Below are 22,696 nucleotides of genomic sequence, written 5' to 3'. Positions count from 1 at the left end.
TGAGGGCCTCGAAGTATCTAGACACCCCACCAGCTGTGGGACGGGCGCCGAAGATGCCTCCCGAATGCAAATTGCAGGAAGTAGGTCACACATTTCTTTTCCTGTCTGAGTGAATATTTTAAACCATCTCACCTGCCAGGAGAGACATTTGATTGCATTTGAAAAGGCTACCATATTATCCTGACGCTGGGAAACTTCAGATGAATTGAGTGACGTTTTCTTTTTTAGCATTCCAATTGAATATGGTGCGTGTGCAAATTAAGTACTGCTTTATGATTAGAAAATCAGGACATTCTTTTTAACAACTAACTCGACATCTTAAAAAACACCCCCTTTTTTTGCTGTGGAGAGTGGGGTTGGGATGTGGGAGAGAGCCCTCAGAACATGGCTCAATTGACCAGTGAAAGATTGAATAATCTAATCATTTGCTCTGTTCTTTTAAAGAAAAAAATGATTTGGTTGATGGAATGGAAGCACTAAAGCAGCTTTTTAGTCATTTTCTCTGATTGCTCAGTGGACAGCTGTAATGGAGTGGCAGCAGCAATGAGTTGAAATTACTCTGGATTCAGAAATATTTTCTGCCAGGTCACAAAGACAGTGCTTGAGAGAAGACGTGTATTAGTGGAATGGAACAGATGACCTCTGAGAAGTCAGACGGAATGAGTTCTGGGTGCACGAGTTTTGCCATCTGCACAATGGCGAGAGTAGGGCCTGCCTGTGCGCTTCTCCCAGGACGCATCAGTGGCGGCAAAGGGAGGACCAGCGCTACAATGGTTCTCAGTTCTGGGGCTACACATTTCAGTTGGCATTGCTCTGCTCTCCTGTGCCTGGCCCACCTTTATCAGCTTGATGGGTGCCTAAAGACAGAGGCACTGTCAGCATCTCTGGAGATAACTGGTCTCAGAGGGCAAGAGGGACTGCGGGGGTTTCTACCAGAGGGAGGGAGCGAGCTTCTGTTCCCCAGGTGTTGTGTTCTTCTTTGTGCTTCATTGGAAAAGAGGTAGAGTGGACACTTTCACACTGAGAAGAGCCCGGATTGTGGCCAGTAGCATCACGGAATGAATGTCTGGCCTTGGCATCAGTTAAATTTAAATCAATCCTAACTCAGCCCTAAACAGCTCTCGGGGTTTCTCTCTCCATCCAGAGTATCTCTGTTTTGGTGGTTTGGTCACCCTGCTGTGGGGCCCCAACAGAAAGCAGCTCACTCAACACTTTGTAAGCTGTATACTCATCTGGTCACCGACCAAGGACGACATCAGAGGAAAAATCAACATCATTTAATAAGAGTAGGTGGGAGGGGAGGGTGACACCCTAAAAGGAGTATACAAATGCCTTCTCTTTGTGGTCCTTCAAGAGGAGCTGTTCGGCTCAGAACACATCCTGCATATCCTGCCAAGGCACACATCAATGAGGCCATCTAACCGACAAGAAGCAAACACGATGGTATTTTTTTCAAAGATCACAGGATAACAGAACCACTTCACACCCTGACAATCTAATGAAAAACCTTTCACCGATCTCCGGCAAACAGTCAGAAAACCCCCAGCCTGAGTCTCCTGTATTGGGAGAATGTGACCTCGTGGAAGGGTGATGAGATGGTTAATGTCTCTAAAGCAACAAGGACAGATGATTCTCCTGTGCCAAGGGATACAGCAAGAGGAAGGAGAAACCACAGGTGGCCTCCAGCACATTGGTGGCCCTCGGGTGCACTGCACTCTGGGAGCCAGAAGAGGTCCCAGCTGGGCTCTGGCAGAGTATTTTGTTGTCCTGTCACCTGATAGTCACTCCTGGGCCTTCGATGGTTCAATGAGCATCTAAATGGATTATAAAATCTCAAAGATTATCAGCTTGTAAACCTGAACAAATCTATAATGAAATGAAGGACCCAAAGGCATTTAATTATTGAACACATAAAAGGAAGTATATTTAAAAAAAAATTGGTCAAACTGTCCTGTTAGTTTATCATTTTAAAGGAATTTACAGGGCTGTTATAGATTATTCTTTTGGAATAATTCAGTTTATAGCAAATGCCTAAACTGGCTTCTTCATTGCACAGTATATTCTCTTAAAATGGGTGCTTTAAAACAATTACATACATATTAAAAATCCTCATTTCTTTGCTTAATTAAAACGTTAATACTCTCCGACAACACAGATCTGAAATGGTGAAACCAGCGATTCCCCCTCCCACCTTACAACAAAGTAAATTGAGACAAAATTACAAACACATTTCACTACGTGATTATTATTAATAAAAATCAGTTTGTTTTTGTTTTTTTTTTTATAAAGTTGCCCGAAATGCAAGGGATGTGCATAGGTTTACAACTTAGTCATAATAGCATTTTATTCTTATTCCCCTGGGTGTGCCCCGTGAACGGAATGTACTTTGCTGTAGATTACAGATTGTTTTGTCCAACACAGACACACCGACAGCATAAACGCTCGCGACTGTCCACATGCATTAAGAGTCAAGACCCAACTTCAAATCTCTAAAAGGTTTACAGGGTTCTTCAAAGAGACAGTATCACATTATCTGGATGTTACATAAAGGACTTAAAAAAAATACTATTCTAAAAAAAAAAAAAAAGAGGAAAAAGAAAAGGCCTTTAAAAATTTATGAGTTTTGTAATCACTAGACTGATTTCAAATAAATAAAGGAAAGAAAGATATTCCAATCCATAAAATCAGACTGTAAAAAGAATGTAGTGTTCCACCCCCAGTCAAGGTAACAGAATCATTGTTTATTATTATTAAAATAGATTATAGAAAGCAGCATCTATTTTGTGCAGTTTTTAGGGGCCTTGGAAATAAAAAGCTATGATTTCCAAAAATATAACATTCCAAAGGATTGAATAATACATACATTTAAAGATACATTTTATTAAAGTTTAGGAGAACTGATTAAAAAAGATACTGTCTCTTTAAATTAGTGTGTAATTGTTTTTCTCCTCCTATCTATTCGGACATGACAATAATTATAAATGTAGGTCACACTACAACTAGGTAGTCTCTAGGGACCACGACCTGCTGACACAGGGCCGAGAACAAAGAGGCTTTTCCATGTACGAGGTGGCGCCAGATATCTGGGGGGGGGGCCCTAATAGACCCAGGAGACGGGGACCCACTGTGGGGCTGTGCACACGAGCTCCACGGCTTCCTCCAGATGTCTGATTGTCTCATCGATTTCATTGTTGATAATTGTGAGATCGAAGTAGTGTGCATATGTTCTCTGTAAGATGTCAGACTCCTTCTGTAGACGCTGAAGAGATTCATCCTAAATGGCGGTGGGATGGAGGCGGGGGTGGGGTGGGAGGAGGGAGAAGCAGAGAGAGAGAAGTCAGCCCGAGTCTTTCTCTGCCTCCATTTCTCTTCGTCCCCATGTCAGAAACAGTCAGGGCCAGACCGTGATGTGCTGTATCCTGGCCTGAGGCCAAGTCTGCTTCGTGACAGAGGAGACGACGTCCCACGGCAGGGTCACAGAACTACCGCTTGCAACCGCCACTGCTCACCATGCGACAGGGGGCTCCATGCCAAACTGGACGGACCCGAGGAAACGGACACCCTGCAGCCAGCGCATGGCCTCGCCCCTGCCTAGTGGTCCGGTTCCAGGGTCAGTTGGGGGCTGACTGTTGGGGCTGTAGCCCGACTCGAGCAGCTCTGCCCTCGTTCCTCTGCCCTAGGCCGCTCATCTGTCTGGAGCCTGGTGGGCTGGGGGGCTTCGGGGGCAAGGTCAGAGCTGCCCCCCTGCCCCTGGCCCTCGTCTCTCGCTTGCAACGGGCCCCGGGGCCGAGCTGCGTTTGCACCCAGAAGCTCCTGCCTCTGGACAACAAATTAAGGTGTATTTTTCTCTCTTCTACTTAGAGGTTCACTGTGTTCCTGGAATTCAATTACATATAATGGCCCTCACACAATAGCGGTGGATGCCAGAGGCAAAAGCTTTTTGGCTGTTACAAATAATGGATGAAATAAGGCCATTTCCCAGATACAACGGCAACTGGCTTCTGATGAATCCCCTCAAATTGGTCTGCGTTGGAAATGGCCAAATATCACTGTTCGCAAGTACTCACATCTCTTATGGAAAAAACTCGGCAAAGCAGTTACTGAACTCTCTGCTGCAGTCAAGACGCTCCCTCAGCTCCCACAGTAGCCACAGGGAGCCTCAGGAGCTCTAAAGGGTCACCAGAAAGTCTGCCTTTGCGTCTCCGCAGGTCAGATCCTAGGCTGAACTTTTAATGGACAAATTCAAATTTGAAACCAGGAAACTTTGTAAGTCAAATGAACCAACCTCCGCCTTCCTCAACACCAGGTAGGTGAGCTGTTGGGTTGAGTCTTAAATATCTGTACAGACACAATCAAATAGCCATTCGATTAGTATCTCTCTCCCCAACTAGAGCTCAAGTCTGCCTTGCTGTGCCCAGCACTTGGCATTGTGCCTTGTACACAGTAAGTGCTTAATAAATGATACTGAAAGAACAAGCACTTGGCTGACCGAGACTGGCCACTACAGGATTTGGTGAGCGTTAATGCTATCATCTAGAGACGGAGAAAGTCTACTAGGAAATGGGGGCCCCTGATGACAGACAGAGCTCCAGAAAAACTGAAAGAGGCGCGCACTGCCAGCCCAGGACCCCGCTCCTTCTCTGAGGCCCGCCTGTCATTCGTAAAAGATGCTTCCTGACGAGCCTTGGCCTGTGGGTGCCACCGTCTCGCAAGGGGATTTGAGATGAAATAAGGACACTCGAGTCCATCACGACACCACAGTGGGGATGGACACACGCCAGAAAAGTTGAGAACTCAATCTTTTCTATCAGGACACTCTGAAATGAGACTGTCCTACCTCTTTCGTCCTCTTCTACCGGAATTTCAAAGCAGGACATGGCATGCTTTGGATGTTAGGTGCTGACTACTTCAGTGTGGATAAGACCTCAGTTAATCATCACCTTCTAAGGCCATATCAACACACTTTCTGCTTGCACTTAAAAAGCATAATATTTTCACTGTGGCTTTACTTTACAATAAACACAAAGCAAAAGCCGCATTTTAGGAAACATGGATTCACCCAAAGATAGGAGTGCTTCCTACCAGTACGAGAAGGAAGTTTCTACCACATCACTCTGGGCTGGGGGATTCTATTGGAATACACAGTCCTGGGCTTCGAACCACTAGCACAGCTTATAATTTGCTCACAAAGCTGGGCTGATGAAAACGTTCAAGAAAACTTATGGCTGAAAGGATAAGATTTTTAACGTGGTTCTCTTCCCCAAATAATAAAGCTCCCTCTTAAGGATCTCCTAAGATGAAGCTGTCATTTGCCAGTTTCTTCCTCTACAACAGCTTGTCTGCAGGCCTGACTTACGCATGAGCAGAGTTTTTAACTCAGTGAAAACAAAATGCCTTTATTCTAACAGCAAAAGCAAGGATTTGTGGGAACAAAATGTCTACGTTCTAAATCTATGAGAGGAAACAAGGCTGTGTTTCATCACCTAGCTGGTACTTACAGGCAATTTTCTGCACCATTTTGGCAGCTATGGAAAATTAGTAAGAGGGCAGGAAAACAGGCAAAAACAAAAACAAAGCAAAGATGATAATTCAAGAAAAATACATGGTAACCAAAGGTAAGAGCTAACCACAATGTGGCGTTTCAAACATGTTTGTGTATTCAGTAAGATGGAAAAGCAGAATTTACCAAGGAATACATCTTTTGCAAATGAAATGACAAAAAATGATGACCGGAAATATGAGTGACATATGAGCCTAAATATTTAACCTTCCTTAAAGGGACACAAAGCGAACATTTCCAAGCCTCGATTTTACTGTCATCAACTTGGGTGAGTCTGGGCCAAGAGCTTCCTGGGGGTTTCTGGGCCCCGTAGGGGTGACGCTCTTCAGGATAACTGTGTGTAGCGCTTCGGCTGCAGGATGATCCCGCAGCAGATAAGCAGCAAAATACTTACCAGGCAAGCTGTAATGGCCTTCTTATCTGCCCAGCAACAGAAGGCTGCCGAAACCAGCCTGGTGCTAGAGGGTGCTGCCGACTGAGTGGGCCTGAGAGGGGACAGAGCTCACATCTAGGTTTGGTGTAGTCTCCAGGGGTCTGGGCAGAAATTCTGCATGGGTTCCACTCCACAGATTGCCCAGGGGCATCTGGGCAGCCCCACCGAGGTTGTAGATTGCTTACAGTTCTCCTCGGGCAAAGCGATGGTTGGCCCAGAGCTGGCCCGGGGCCCACTGCTCTCAGCACAGCCCCGTGGGGCGGGGGCCTCCTGGAAAGACTCTGCCCTGGACAGAGCAGACTTAACGGATAAGGCTGCAGGTTGACTTCTGGAGACTAAAGCCTGAACTTGCCTCATGACTCTGATCACAGAAGAACCACACTTCTCCATGTTGCTTAATTCCTAAACCTGAAAGAGGACCTCAAGCTCGGGAAATCTTAGTGGCCGGCATCAAGAACAAAGCGGAGCTTTGTTTAGCTGGCTTAATGAGATGGGGCTTTGGTCCTAAATGCACAATGCAGATGCATCCTTACTCTGGGGTGTGCTGATTAGGGGAAAGACAGATTCATTCTTACCTCATTCAAACCTGGAGTGATAGTTGGTGCGGCAATAAAGACAACAAAAGGAGCAAACTCTGCAGTTCTCAGGACCTTCAGTGCCTGTGCAAAAAAAAGAAATTGAGACTTAAAAGAAGAAATAACTAACGCACAATGTTCAAGTGGTTCCATAGAAAATGACACACCTGGAAAAGCCCTCAGTTCAAATTTCTAGCAAGGTATTATTAAATTGACCAACTTTGTAAACAACTTATCAGCCAAAGGATGGACAAGAGCCATCAACAAATAAAAGCTGACAAACTGGACATTCTTATGAATCTCACGAATCCATCCAACTTATTTTCCTTTAGGAAAGTGAACACTGACTATGCTGGTTAATGTTCATTTAAACCTGACTGTCAACTGTTACCTGAATTTTAACCTCTAGGTAATGCACTGTGGTGCGGGCTCAGACCAGCAGGCTGGCTTCAGCACCCATCGGGAGCCCACGACACTGCACTTCACATTTCAGATTGCTAACGTGGAGAGCAGACCCTGGCCACAGTGACCACGAGGCCGGTGTTCACGCTGACACAGGCCTTCTGAGGTACCCTGATGGAAGCCCGCCCCTTCTGGGACCCACAGGGAAGGGAGACCTGTCCGGGATGGAGCCTGGAGCCACTGGAGAAGCCATGTGGCTGTGGGGAACTTGCAGGCCCAAGAGAAGATGCTGCACTAAAGGGAGAGGGACCTCTGAGGTTCCCTGCCAAGGCACCAGAAACCTCTAACCGTGCGAGCTCCTAGTCTGTACAGATAGAAGGCGAAGCAGACACCCACCACTGCGGGAGTTGATTCTGTAAGGGTTACTGCTTTTGCTCCTCCCCTGTGAGGACAGGACACTCCCAGGGGTTACAGCCGCCTCCCAGCCCCGCCACAAAAGCCGGTGTATCCAGGCACACAGTTCACAAGGGACTGATGTGTAATTAGTCTGCATCAGGGGTGACTATCTTACTCTTCTTTAGACAAGAATTTAACAAGTCTATTCTGCTATCCACATCGTTTGCTTTCTAAGTGGCCTTTCAGTGGTTTGCTTTGCCCTGTTCCTCCTCCCCCCTCCTGTGCCTGGTTTGCAGTAGCAGCATGTGGACTGGTTGCTTTGCCTGCAATCATACTGAACCGTGTCACTAGAATGAGCTTTCGGAAATGCAAATCCCATCGCGCCGCTCCTCCACTCCGACCCCTTCAACAGCTCCCTCTTGGCCTTGGGATAAAATGTACCCTTTTTAGCATGAATGTCAGTTCCCTCCCTCATGAGCTGGTCCATGTTTACCCCGTCAGCCTCTCTCTGCCGCTTCCCCTCCACGGACTGGCCTTGCTGAACCACTTTTAGTTCCAGGAAGGGCCCGCCTGTTCCTGCTCCTCTCTGCCTGGATGCTCTGTCCCCCTGTCCTCACTCTCCCTTTTGCTTGGCTGCGTGTTCTGTCTCCTGAAAGGCCGCTGGGAGCTCTGAGCCGAGGTCAGGTGCCCCTCTCATGTGCTCCAACATCACTTGGGCATCTGTGGTGCCCATCACCCTGGAAATGTAAGTGCCTGGATACTGGCGGGTAAGCATCTTGAGGGCAGGGGCTGCGTCTTGTTCAGCGCTCACCCCCATCCCCCAAATGGCACCTGGCAGAAGTTGTCCTATGATCAAACAAAAATGTAAAAGCAGTACCTACAATTTTCACAAAATCTGTTTTGAGGCAGGTTTGACTAGAAGGCACTGTGCTTTTGTGGCTGAAGGGAATCTCTTGGCCTCTATGAATATAAGGGCATGAATTAGTAAAGGTTTTGACTTTTCCGTTTAGTGCAAGGTTCACCTTCACGAGGCTTATGCTTCCGAATTTCAGCTGCAGTGTCTCGTTGGTAAGGGAGCTGGGCCTACTGTTTTCCCCACCCATCCAAGTGCTTTACCTGTGACAGTCACAGCCTGGATCCCCCTTGGGAGAAAGCTTGTCAAACTCACATATGTTTATTTCTGAAAGAGGTCATTGGCATCTCTGCAAATCCTTTTGTGACTGAAGACTAGCAAGAAACAAACACCGTGAAATAGTCCACGTTGAGCTCAATCGAGCTTAACAGGGATCTTCACTTAGAGATGTCCTTTTTTCCTATCCTTCCTGTGCTATGAATCAGGTGACTCTAGGGTCAGTTGAGACAAGTTTTCGTCATCATCTGACACCCACCCAGAGCCACCTTCTGGGTGACTTAGATGGGGAAAGAATCCTAAGGCACAGTCCCTACCTTTGCTTCCATCCCTGAAGCTCCTCCGAGTGCCAGGTGGCAGGCCACGCAGCCTAGATGCTGAGTGGGACCCAGGGATGAACTCGAGAATGCCACCCCAGGTGTAGAATGTCCTTTTCTCCACTCAGTGACCCCAGCCTGAGAGCCTCCCAATTTTCTGAACATTTTAAGTTCTAGCCTGCTGGTATGTTAAGCCAGAAAACCCATCACGTGGAAACCATCAGCTCGCTGCAGACTACCCTTCTCTGCACTGCCTTCACGCCCTTAGTCTCCATCCCCAGAGACAGGAACTGTCAATGACGACTATACTTACCATGCTGCCAAATGCCTCCTATGTCTACAAATCAGGTTATGAATATAGCAATTCCAAGGAAAGAACAGGCATACTTCTATTAGATGAAAATTATGTGATCCGTGACATTCTCCTTTTCGGCCTGGTTGCCAGGAAGTTCAGAGCTACATTTCACGTTTATCACATTAACTTCAGTTGCCTCTATGGTTCGTATATTTGCTTCCTCCTTCTTTTCATGGCTTTAACTTTCTAGCCTGTATTACTGTCTTTGCAAAAGTTGTAAGGTGCCTTGAATACTGCCTGAGATATTCTTGCCTAGTTGCCCTTGAATCTTCAGCAGAGTCACCACACATGTCCCCAGTTGTTCTCTGCTCTACTGATAGGTCTGAGGGGGGTGCCATTTTGTGTGCGGCCTCAGCTAGCCTAATGTTCAGGAACAGAAATGGAATTGCTTTGCAAGATACCCCTCCCTCAGGCCATTAATAGGTGGCTTTAAGATGTGCTCTAAACCCTTTTCCTTTTTAGCTTTTAAGATGAGACACAAATTTGTTAATATTTATAGGCAAATATCTCTTTCTGAATCCCAGAGAGGGGAGAAAGACTCTAGAAAGATCACTGAAAATATGTTGGATTCAAACAGCCAAAGAAGCATTAATTGAACATTTAAAGCTAATTCTTTAGTTCTCCTTAGTGGAGAGACATTGATTTAATGGCTCATCTATGGCCAATAATTAATCTCAGGTTACTACCCTCAAGGAATAAAAACTCACTGGACCAAGTGTCTAAGTAGATTTCCTTAAGACTTAACCTGGTTTGCAAAATTAAAAAGTACTTAAGGGCAAGCATCTGAGTCATTCTGTACAAAAATCTAAGGGTTTAAGGAAGAGCACAGTGTCCCCAGAAACACTCTTAGGAGAGCCAACTGATTTAATAAAACAGCCCTTAGTCAGAACCTGGCTCTTGTTTCCAAGCCCAGATTCCTAACAACACTGTACCTACCCTTGATGACAACCCTTCCCTCCAGGACCAAAAGCAAACCCACAAAAGTTCTGCTACTGTCAACTCTTCAATGCAGCAAATGGACAAATCAGAATAAAACTAAAATCTGAAAGTGTTTTCATTACACACTGGACCTATTCCAGTTTTGTTATTTTCCAAGCCACGGCTTTGTTTCCGTGAGAAATTAGCTCTATAGCTTTCATCAGGTTTGACTGCCTTACAGATTTTTCTAAATGCTAACACAAAGATTTAAACTGTACTGCTACACACAAGGTGGACCAGTTCAGGGACTCTCGGGGTTAACTCTTCTAGGATGGCACAGTGAAAGGAGGCTGGGATTCACTAAAAAAACAAAAACAAACAAAAAAACCCCAAATACAAACCAAGACTGTTGGTCACAATTACATTAAGCCTTGGTTTCTTCATCTCCAAAAGGAGATACTGATATCTGTCTCAGGGTTACAAGGATCAGGGGAGGAGTACGAATGCTTGGGAAAATACAGAGCACTGTAGAAACAAACACAATCTATTTCTTACTATTTTAAAAGAAGCCAGGTTACTCATTTTCTCCTAGTTCAGTGTCTACATGGTTCTCGGGGTTTAAAGTTGGACAGTATCTTATATAGTATTGTCAGACATGTGTTGAATTTGGCCCAAATTGTCTAAAATCAGTTACGATGGCACAACCTAAATGAGCAGACCACCGGCGGCAGGCGGGCTCTCTGTGGTTCCCCCAGAGTGAAGTCGTGTCAGCAGTGGCACAAGTGAGAGGGTTTTAAAAATGCCACATGGCACTCCTCCCGTTATGGAGAGCTTCCAATGAACACTGAGGAAGGAATTTCATCCTCACCAGCTTGCCATCTTATTTGTGTTCTTAGCTCCTGGCACAAAACTAAAAGTACCTAAGACAACCTGGTTGAGGCAAGCCATCTCAAACTGTCCGTGAGAGACAGCGGCGCGGGCAGTCACCCGGGCCGGCGGGAAAGGGCACGGAGAAGAGAGCCCCCGGAGCCGTGAGCCTCTGCCTGACAGCAGGTGGTCATGGCCACGGGCATCCTGAAGGCAGGGTGTGGGCCTCGCCTCCCCCAGGGGGAGAGTGGGCTGAAGGCAGAGAGAGGCCTGGAGGCAAAGCCCAGGCAGTGCGGACCCTGGGGCCCCTGCGCTGGCAGGACTGGGCCCGGGGACCCTGGGCGGGAGAGCCTGGGACCAGAGTGGTCAACCAGACCAATGAGAGGAGTGGGACTTGGGTGATTCCTGGCCCGAGGGCCACAGGCCCTAAGAGGCTCAGGCAGCGAGCAGGATCCTGATCTCTCCCGGGAGCACAGTTCTGAGAGGAGGGGACATGGGACACGGGAGGGGAAGAATGCAGTGAGCTCATCCAGCGGACAGGGAGCAGGGAAGATGCCCAGCCCGGGCCGAGGGCCACCCGTGAAAGTCACTGCTGTGGGCATCCTGCTAAGGCCGAGAGAAGTGCCTCCCGTTCAGCAATGCAAAGCAGCGCATGACCGGGCGAGGGCGAGGGGAGAGCTGGATGACGGAAGTGGATGGAGCAGCGGTGGCAGCAATGGTGGCAGCGGCAGCAGCAGGTGAAGCAGAAAGCCCTGGAAAGTGGACGGAGGTAATGCAGAGGGGGGTCTGAGGAGGCCTGCAGCCAGCATACTTCTAAGAGACATTACTACCAGCAGAAAACGACGTTCAGGTGAAGACCAGTGTGGAACCCAAGGAGAGGACGGCGAAGACCAGGACCAGGATTGAGACTTTACCTCTAGCCACCCCTGGCCAGAAGGTTTTTCCAATCCCTAGTAAGGAGGGATTAGTAGTTAAACAAAAATCATCTGTGTTACACGTCACATATTTAGTTCTATAAAGGTCCAAGTTAACTGTTAAGTAAACTGTATCATGTTCACCTTCTGTTGCTTTCCTCCCCAGCCCCTTAACCTGATTCCAAGTTCAAGAACCCCATCAGGTGCTGTGACACAGAAACGGATGAACCCACTGGCCACGATGCTAGGATCTTGGAGCCGAGTAACTAAGCCGTCAGGCCGCAGGTCACAGAGACCCTGGCCATGCTGGTTCCAGCCTCCCTTTGGGGATGACTAGTTGACCCCAAGTCTCATACAGTGGCCCTTGAACAGGGACCGTCCCCGTCTGGGATAGCCAGCTAAGCCTTGTGACAAAACAAGCCTGCTTGAGGGGAGCTGGTCTACTGTTTCACCAGGTTGTATTCTGCTTCCATTTATGAGTGATGAGGGATTTTCGGTACAGGTCGGGCTGGGAGTCACACGGGCACCCACAAGCCTCCTGTAACCTGCCCTGATGTCTACAACACCCAAATCCTTCCTACTGGGCTGAATGCCACTTCTGCTGAGTTTTTCCTCAGACGTGAAAAACAGCTTGTCAGCGTTGCTGGTGTAAGGCCTTTGGCTTTCTCCTTTTCAGGTGTAGTGACCCCTATTGCTTCCAGCATGGGGGGCATCTGCAAATCATCTGCCGTCTCTGCGTCTAGCTCTGAGTCCTCTCCAAGTGCTCCGTGCCCTCCCTCGTTTTAGCTCAGGGTCAGGCATCGTCCCTCAGGAGAGAGCTGGCAGAGGCTGAGACCCTGCTCCGTCTGACAGCCCCCGGGCTCCCTCGTGTTTGCATTCATAAAGCTACTGCTGTGTTTCAGACCCAGGCCCCAGGATCAGCGTTTCTCGCTGGCGATTAACATAGGATGCTGGCGGAGGCTCTGATGGTCCAGTGTGAGCTGTACCAAGACAGGAAAGGTGGCTGTCGTGTTAACAAAGTGCCAGATACATCCTGAGATCAGACCAGTGTAGGATTTCTGGCAGGCACAGACCTCATCAGGCACTTTATGGAGCTTCTAAGTCTAATGACACTTCCCTGTAGTTTACTAATGAGATTACCACGTGACCTGTGATGTTCTGATGGCATTTCTGATTTCAGAACCTGAGCTGAGCATGCAGCAGGCTGACAGGGACTGGTGGTGGTGGGGGGCGGCGGGGCGGGCAGTACCTGAGGCTCCACGTCCAGTATCGCGATCAGCCCCTGCTCATGGATCTTCCGGATGGTCTCCAGTTTTGTCCCGTACATCGCATCCTCGTGGCTGCCATACTCCAGGTACTCGTTATTAGAGATGTCTTGCATCATTTGGTCATGAGATACAAAGTAATAGTTCTTTCCGTTTTCTTCATCTTTCTTTGGAGGTCTGGTTGTATCTACAAAGTTACATATCCAGAGAGGTTTAAAGGGCTGAGCTTATGAGCTGATGCTCCCAATGGACTTACCGAAACTCAATCTCTTCCTAAAACCTGTGACTTCTGTAGTATGTCTCATGCCTTGCCCCAAACCCCAGTATCTTTGTAGAAGTAAATTCTAGAAGTCGTATTTATGTCATATTGGACCACAGTAGCTGGCTAGAGCTGGCTAGTTGTTTGCTTTGGTGAATCTTTCAGTGTTTAGATGGGATCTATTTCATCCCTTCATGGATCACCACGGGGGAAAGACACTAAATGACCCAAGATTAATGGAACTCACTGTATGCCTTAATGCAGTTAGGTCTTAAACAGAAGGAAAAAAGAATTAAAAAAAATGAACACCACATATAGTTATTTAAATTTTTCAGTTCTTCATTCTCACTAGCCACATTTCAAGGGTCCGATAGCCACATGTGGCTACTGGACTGGACACTGCAGCTACTGAATGCTGTCATTGTCAGAGAACGTTCTATTGGACAGTGCTGGTCTACAGCAGCGTGCAAAAGAATGTTAGAATACAGCAAATGGCATATTGAAAACACAGTGACTGAAGCCATATGTGGCCATGATAGCTAGGAAAGACCTAGACCAGGAATTGGCAAACTATGGCCTGTGGGCCAGATTGGCCCACTGTCTGTTTTTGTAAATAAAGTTTTATAGGGATACAGCCACGCTCATGTGTTTACATACTGTCTATGGCTGCTTTCATGCCACAGTGGCAGTGGAGTAGTTGTGACAGAGGCCATATGCCCTTCAAAACTTCAAATAGTTATTACCTGGTCCTTCATAGAAGAGGTTTGTGGACCCCTGACCTGAGTGAGTGTACACTAAAATATCTGCCAATAAGTCTAGTTCTGTGGGATACCAAGAGGACCAGTATTCTGCAAAACACAGTCTAGGAAATGTTTTTCTAGACAAGCCAGGAACATGAGTTTTAATTTTCTTTCTCCCTTTGCTTCTTTTCTTCCTTCAGCAAGAAGAAATTTACACCACTCTTGGTTGTACATGGGTCCAAACCCATGGGGAGTTCCCCCTCTCCTGCCCCAGCCAGGCTGTCAGAACTGCCACATGCTTATGGACGTCAAAATGTGGATGTTTAAAAGAAAAGAAGAACCCTTTCTCCAGACACAAAAAACGCTGAAGCAGCAGCATACTATGTTTTTTTTTCCCCTGTTTTTTGTTTGGGTGAGGGAGGTAATTAGCTTTATTTATTTATATAGAGGAGGTACTGGGGATTGAACCCAGGACCTTGTGCATGCTAAGCATATGCTGTACTTCTGTGAGCTGTTCACTCCCCTACAGTGTTTTTCTTTTGGGTGGGGAATTGGGTTTTTTTTCAAAAAACTTATTTTAGAGGTGGTACTGGGGATTGAACCCAGGACCTCGTGCATGCTAAGCACACACTCTACCACTGAGCTACACCCTACCCCCAGCAGCATACTAGGTTGATGCTGTCCTACCTTCAGTCATCCTGGCAGGTAAACGTGTTACAGACATATTCGGGCTCAAATATGACAGCAAGGAGACAGGACTGGGGTCTGCAGCAGCATGCTTTAAAACCAAGCTAGTTAATTGGCCATTTAATAACATGCAAGTTCCATTGCTTATGTGGTCAAGAGGAAACCAGATGTTACTTAAGCTTGCTGTACCCATGATCTAGATGTAAGGAGAATTAAAAGGACATTTCTAAGCGTTTTACTAGAAAACTCCAGTGGTACTAACTGAAACGATATTTAATGAATTTCTTTTGTTGTGTCAGTCAGACAGGGTTCTGGGATGAGGGTGTTCTTATGAAGCCTCACAGCTCTCTGGGGCGCAGAGAAAACAGTAAGTGGTGTTGACCTGGCATCAGAGGGCCCTACAGGATGGACAGAGTCACTCTTCTTCACATTTTCTCCTGTTGCTCTTAAAAATCATTCTCCTTCAGCTCTTCCCACTCTGAACAAAGCTCTAACTGCTAGAAAGCTTTTGGGATTCAAATTTTAAACTTTGGAATAATAATGATGATAATAATAATAATAAAATAAATGATAGTGGCAAGATGGCTACTATTGATCCAGTATCTGCTAAGTGCTTCACATGATCTCAAATCCTTTTTACTTTCCTGGGACTACTTCATTTTATACTTGAGGAAACAAAGAGGGCAAGAGATTAAGGATAAGATATAGAAAATAAGGGGAATAAAATGTTACAGATTTAAAATTCTTTATAATAAACAATGGAAAGCACACTGGGTTCTAAAAGCCATCAATTTAGGTACTAAGGAAAATATTGCTGTATCACAGAAAACTAGATTATCATTCAAATATTTTTTTTTTAAGAATAATTTATCAGGGTCATGCTTATGACATATTGTGGGAAAAATTAGGTTACAAACGGACTGTATGAGCCCAGTTTTGTTAAACAACAACAAACAAATACACATGACCCGTGTTAGCACTAAGAAGCCTGTAAGGATAGACAACAAAATATTGCTAGCACTACTGGGATTATTGTTAACTCATTTTCTTCTTTTTCTTTTTTGGATTTTTCCAAACTTCCTATAATGAACAGTTATTACTTATGTAATCAGAAAAAATATGTATATTACACGATTAAAAAAGTACTAGGAATGAATGGACCTGGAGATGGTTATTCTAAATGAAGTGAGCCAGAAAGAGAAAGAAAAATACCATATGATATCACTCATATGTGGAATCTAAAAAAATGACAAATGAACTTATTTACGAAACAGAAACAGACTCACAGACATAGAAAACAAGCTTATGGTTACCAGCGGGGGAAGGGCCAGGAAGGGATAAATTGGGAGTTCGAGAATTGCAGATACTAACTACTATATATAAAATAAACAAGTTTATACTGTACAGCACAGGGAACTGTACTCAATATCTTGTAGTAACCTATAATGAAAAAGAATATGAGAACGAATATACATATGTACGTGTTTGACTGAAGCATTATGCTGTACACCGGAAATTGACACAACATTGTTAACTGACTACTTCAATTAAGAAAAAAGTACTAGGCAAAATAAAGGAGAGGGAGACGTTGCTTACGTGGAATAGGGTACGCAAACCGGTCTGGGTGCTTTGTGATGAGGGTGTTTTTTATGTGTCTTCTCCCAACACCATGCGCACCTATGTCATTTTTCAAAAAGGAAATTGACAATTGTTAATAACGTTCATAAAATGTTTTGAAGATGAGAATAAGAAAGCCACTCATGCACGCAAACTTACCTAATAAGACTAGTGTTTTCCTTTTGAATGCTGGCAGTTTTACTACTTCTTCATATGTAACAAGATCTAATTGATCAAACACTAAAATGTAAAGATTTAGAAGGAAGGTAAATTTATGGAAGGAATATTTCACGTTTATAAATTTTAATTTTACTGGCAAAACTAAAGTTACTGTAAAACCACATCTTAAAAAATATGAATCCAACTTATGATATATAGCTTACATGTAACATAAGTCCTATAACCTTTCGGGAGAATTTCATTTTTATGCCCATGAAAATGCACTTTAGAACCAGGGGCATCCAAAGATATGTTGAGCACATGCATAAAATTCCACTTGTAAAAGATACTGCATCTCTTTTCATGCAGTATCCAACAAATCATATGAATTCATTCAAAACCACATGCTGTTCATATTTTTGCAATTCTAGGAAATCAGCAATACTGAAAAGAAAAAGTCTGCAGACAGTGACCAACATGAATATAGCATGAGTGCAACTAAAGTTAACCAAGAAAGAGACCAGCTAGATTATTTCTAGGGATGGATGAGAGATGCATGGACCGCTGGTCTTTTAACTTGACGGTTCTTTCTTTCAACAGAATGTGGAAGGTAGCATGCCAGATTCTTTCAAAGTCAAGTTCCGTGACTATGATTTCACAAGCTTTGGAAATGAGCATCTCACAAGTGGTACTGTCACCCAGCTATCCACTCACTGGAAAGTCTTGGGCAAGTAAGTAGGGCAACGTGCTTCCCCTGCCCCAAACTTCGTCAGCCCGTGTGCGGTAAATCAGGACGGACAGAATGGAGAGAGGCACGAAGCAGAGTCTGAGCTTGGAAACCTCTGCAAAAGGGGAGTTCTCTAACCATTACAGACTGAGAAGGAATACTTTAAAAAATACTTTTTGGAAACCTGCTTCTTAACAAAACTCTTACAAAAAATTTCCTGAGACGACTGTTCCTGCTGAAGTTTAAAAGGGAATCCAATTCTCATGTACATGTATTTGAAAATTCTCACAAGAAGGCTAAGATCATGCGTCTGTCCTTCCTGTAAAGTTTTCCCTTGTCGCACTACCCAAATCCTGCCACAGGCGCACACTGAAATTTCTTATTTTTAAAGGACTATTCAATAAGCTCTGGATTTTAGAGGATTTGAAGTAAATTCCATGAAACTGATTCCATGGTGTAATAGAGGAATCTAGGATGCTCCTGTCAACCATTAAGAGAAGCTTCTGCTCCCTGAAACAATACGGCCAAATGCTTTTGAATATCAGCTCAGTCCTTAACACTTGTGATCTTCCCGGTAGCAAAGAACCTTAAAATGCAGAATAGGATATTCTGGAATGCAATAGACCAGAAATAAACAAAGTATCATTCTCGAAACTACTTAAAAAAAAAAAAAGAAAAAAGAAACACAATATGTTAAAATAAGGGTTAGTGCATGTTAATGGGTATTTGTGCATTTGTTTTCGTTTGATAACCTGATTCCAAGGTTGACTAAAAGACTTTAAAGCATATTCTCTAGCAACAGCTAAAAACCCAGAAATGCTTTCTGTGTTTAGAATGGCAGACTCACAAAATCAAAATGAACATGAGGTTCTCTGGGTGGCAGAGCTCGCTAGTCATGCTGCAGTGGTAATGGAGTAACGGGTTGCAAAAATAAAAGCAGGAGAGCTTACGGCACTGCTTTTTATAACTATTGCCCTCTCAGTGACATTTCCATTAAGAAAAGTAAGCTTATGAAAGGTCCATCAACAAGCTGATATGTTTTAATATATAAAAATAAGCATCTCACACAAGAGCCAGATGATGACACAGCTTTCTGAGTGATACACACATCCCTTTCCCTCTACACAGCCCTGACTCCAGTCCTACTGAGTTAAGTCATTTTTTCCAAACACATGAGTTAGAGATCAACAATCAACACGACAAATGGATGAACAGATATGTTACACACCAGTATCTTAACCATAAACGAGTAGCATGAAGAGGTTATTCTGGTCTAAGTGAAATCACCACATGGTCACAGGATTGAGAAACAATAAAAAGGGATATTTTAAATACAACACACAACGAATGTAAGGAGAATACTTAAAGACAACGTTTAAAGGTTTTAAGCTGTTTGCTGATTAAAGAAAAAGGACTTAATGAGAGGAAACCACCAAAAACAAAGAGGCATAGTCACTCAACAGGTTACTTACATGCACAGAGGCCATTGGGAGTAAGACAGCATGAAAAATGTACAGGGGTCATTGAAATATGACTTTTAATATATTAGTAAAATAAAAGTATAATATGCACAAAAGAAACTTTACCATGCAATATTCTAAACACGAGGCAAATAAATCACATTAAGAAACAAACTCAGTTTAATAAAAATTCAACAATACCCTTATATAAAAGCCAGTGGGTTTGATATACTAGCATATGTATACACCTTGTGTCTGGGAATAGTTATAAGAAACCTTCAGGGAGTGTAGGTGTGGAAGACCTCCTTTTGGACCTTTTCTAATCACGTGTGCCTATCACTTTTACTATTAAAAAGATGTCAACAGGGCAGTGAGATTATGGGCCACTTTTGGTCGTCTTTAGAGTTCTCTGTATTAAAGAAAAAATGGTAGTAGCTTTTTAAAGTCAACAGTACTAATCTGTGGTATTAGGCATAAACACACCTATGAGTTGGTACTGTAGAAGTCCTCTGTTCCTATGTGTGCATGTAAATGGGGAATCTCAGGATATTTAAATACCACTGTGTTCAGGGCTCTAACATTTAAAAAAATGAATTAATGAAGGCTTTAAAAAAAGTTTACATTAGTAACTTGATCTTAAACTGATTTTGGAAGTCCTAGGGCTGAGGAATCTCAATGCCTCAAGAGTTCAGTTCCTCCAGCAGCATGACTGCTTTCTGCAACAAATTTATGTGGCTAAAAATCTTTCGTGTGTTGCAGAAAAGGTATTTGCTGTAAACATTACACACACCATAACCAAATCCATTCCCAAGGCTTCAGAAATACTGTCTGACATACTTTGCTGACATCATCCTGATTTCCTGGTAAGCTACTCAATGTTCATGACATTTAAAGTATTTAGGTAACTACTTTCCAGTAGAATATTTTCCATAAATAAGCCTTTAACATCGATTCATTGTCTCAGTCGGAAAGGCTACAAGTATCTTTAAATACTGTACAAACCTACACTTAGAAAAGGCACTGCATGCTGGTAACCCTGGGCCAAGTGCACACTCCAATGCCCGCAGTGTGTTAACAGCTGTGTTTGCAGGTGTGTTACAGGTGTGTTTGCAGCTAATGCATCTGAATGAGGGGGCCAGGTTCAAGAATGGAGCCCTGGAGACGATGGGTCCTAGAGAATGAGTGTCCATCCAAAAGGGATGTTAACAGCTTAGAGTCACTACGGGAGAAAGTGGGCCTAATATTTCCACACCCTCTGGTCTTTCAAAGGAAGGTAGAAACCCAGATTTCATGTTAAATATCTGGTTTTCAAATGTGGTAACTAAATTAAGTTATTTTAAACGTGTGTATGGGGAAAACAAAACTTAAATTTATGGGTCACATTCAGCTAACAGACTGCCACTTTATAATGTGAGATGGAGGCAACATAGTTTGAACAGAATTCCGCTTTAGGGGGAGGGTAGAGCTCAGTGGTAGAGCGCGTGCTTAGCATGCACGAGGTCCTGGGTTCAATCCCCAGTACCTCCATTAAATAAATAAACCCAATTTAAAAAAAAAGAATTCTGGTTTAACTAGACATGTGGAATTTCCTGGTGACAGAAATGGAGATAATTGTAGTATTTTTCATTTCCATCAGTTCTAGATATTGACAAAGTTCTCATCCTTCATTTTTACTACAAATATAAACAACTTCAAAATTTAATGATAAGGTTTGGATCTTGCCATCAATACGTGCGGAATTCTCAAAGATTTGAAGCAGAAAACAAAACATGGCCCTTGTTTTAACTTACCGAGGACTAAGGGAAGAACCCCCACTGTATTTCACAATCAACTTTTGAATAAGCCAGAAAACATCCTTCCGAAATATAGTTTGATTTGTGGCCTATAAGCCCATTTGACTAGTTCTTGGTATTAAAGACTATGATATTTCAACGTTCTCAAAGCATCCGCCTTCCCAACAGAGGTCAACAGTACGTGTTCCTTTTAGAGCAATTCTTTATATAGGCAACACCACGTATTGGGATAAACTTTCATCATAGCTAAAAGCAGAACAGCTGATAAAATACTTAAGCTTCCTGATAGTTTCATTTCAAAAGTCAAGGTAATTAGTAAGCAAATGGTCCTTCTGAACTTTATAATGAACAAAATGTAAGAGTGGTCTGGTGAAGGGGAAGAGGGCTGCGGAGACAGTGACAGAAGGGACACGCCAGGCACCATACTCTAGAGAGTGCAGGAAAAAAGCGGGGCATCTTCTCCCACCAGGAAAACTAATAGGAGAGCTCCTGAGCCATGATTTTGTGGGGGCGGGAACCCTAACGATGACATCTGACGAGATAATCGCAAATAAGCCTAAATACAAGTTCTGTAAAGAAACTTGAATGGCTCTGCAAGGACCTTGTAAACAGCTCAGACTTTCCATCAAAGGAGGGTCTCGGGCAGGGACACACACTGACATGCAGAAGGAACTGTAAGCAAGACGAGGAAGACTCTGAGGCCAGAAGACCAGTGCTTAGGAAAATGCCCATGATAACAAAAGTGGTAGTGCCGAGTCTCCCCTACTTCTCCCTCTCCTTTCTTAGTTCTGTGTTTACAAGCACTTACACAGGTCCATGGTTTTGGATAGGAGGTATGTTTAAAGACAACAGAGAAAAGGCAATTCTATTCCATCTCTGTGAGGTTCCTGCCTTTTCCATCAAGGGTGATACACCCTTCAAAAGTAATAGGCAACATTTACCAGAGCTAAAGCCTAAGATAAGGGACAGCAAATGAATACTTGGCTTCATGAAATGATAGTCATTTGTCAGGGCCAGAGATGAAGGAAACAGATCCACTGTATTTTAGAAAAGATATCCTTGATTTTGACTAAGCCAATTCACTCATTTTGAGGACCATAGAAGCCAAGTGATTTGCCAGAGTTGCACGGTTACGCAGGTGTGCTAATTCCTGGTCCTGGCTCAGGGTGCCTATTAAGCTAACAGGTGTGTTTGCAGGACCACTGAGCACCACCTGTGATGGATCAGAGAGAACAGGAACAACGGAAGATCAGTGATGCCCCGGTGGTCAAAGAATAGAAAAAGTGAACTGTGGAAAACACTGGCCACCAGATGCGATGCTGATTCTCTGGCAAAATTCTGAAGTGAATGATTCAACGGATTCTTTGTCAGAATTTAGAGATTCCAGTTTTTCAATCAATTGGCTTCTTACTCTTCCTCAGAGCTGAATTGAAGAATATTGGCAAATTGAATACTCATGTCTACATGCCCTCCGTCAGTGGAATATAAGATAAATTGACAGCCTTAATTGGCCATTTCTTTGCTTTTCTAGGCTAAAATTAATTCTAATGCCATCTATATACCATTTAAAATTATTGTAAAAATTACACGGTGATACATAGATTTGTAATGTCAACAGACCTTGTGACCCTATTAGAAGCTGATAAATGATAAAGGTGATTATGGAGACTTGGCAATAACCATTGACATTTTGTGTAAAACAACATTCTGCCGATACTGCAGTAAATTTCTTCAAATAGTACTACTCAAGCATTTACAATTAGTTTTAACTAATTATATTTAACTAATCTACTTTGAACATTTCTTCCCTTTATAAAACAACAACAAAAAGCCATTATCAGACTAGTGTTCTGTAGTGGTACATAATCAGAAATGACACATTTTATTGGAAATAAAAATGTGGCACAATGCAGCTGTTGTGATGAGAAAGACTCCTTACTTAACTGAACTATTTAAAATTAAGCCATGTGGTCACTCATTTCCATTCCACATTATACAGTACTTCCAAGTGTTCACTTTTATTCTCTGATCAAGAAATGAATAATTCAAAGTTGCAAAATAATTTTTCCTAGTGAATGCTAATAAAATATAATATTCTACATACGGAAATGCATTTCATTTTT

General features: G+C 43.8%; 1 protein-coding gene and 1 long non-coding RNA gene across 16 annotated transcripts in view; one reads left to right on the top strand and one right to left on the bottom strand.

Moving 5' to 3' along the window:
- LOC135320277 (uncharacterized) overlaps nt 1-4,054 on the top strand; it is a 108,699-nt gene extending 104,645 nt beyond the window's left edge. The window contains exon 3 of the long non-coding RNA XR_010379525.1: nt 3,862-4,054. This is a non-coding gene — a long non-coding RNA (uncharacterized LOC135320277). The remainder of the gene's footprint in view (nt 1-3,861) is intronic.
- The window catches only part of CASK (calcium/calmodulin dependent serine protein kinase), a 314,683-nt gene continuing 293,242 nt past the window's right edge, over nt 1,256-22,696 (bottom strand). For 10 of the 15 annotated variants that reach the window (XM_064483254.1, XM_064483258.1, XM_064483262.1 and 7 more), the window contains 5 exons: nt 16,594-16,674; nt 16,414-16,494; nt 13,116-13,318; nt 6,569-6,652; nt 1,256-3,274 (listed from right to left, as the gene is read on the bottom strand). In XM_064483254.1, coding sequence (XP_064339324.1) covers nt 3,098-3,274; nt 6,569-6,652; nt 13,116-13,318; nt 16,414-16,494; nt 16,594-16,674 — 626 coding nt within the window. In that variant the 3' untranslated portion in view covers nt 1,256-3,097. The remainder of the gene's footprint in view (nt 3,275-6,568; nt 6,653-13,115; nt 13,319-16,413; nt 16,495-16,593; nt 16,675-22,696) is intronic. The other 5 variants (XM_064483255.1, XM_064483257.1, XM_064483260.1 and 2 more) reach the window with 1 other exon arrangement.

The sequence above is a fragment of the Camelus dromedarius genome, chromosome X (genome assembly GCF_036321535.1).
Source record: "Camelus dromedarius isolate mCamDro1 chromosome X, mCamDro1.pat, whole genome shotgun sequence".
In the NCBI taxonomy this organism is placed as follows: Eukaryota; Metazoa; Chordata; class Mammalia; order Artiodactyla; family Camelidae; genus Camelus; species Camelus dromedarius.
Note: the sequence above shows the minus strand (reverse complement) of the source record. Positions and strands in the feature narration are given on the sequence as shown.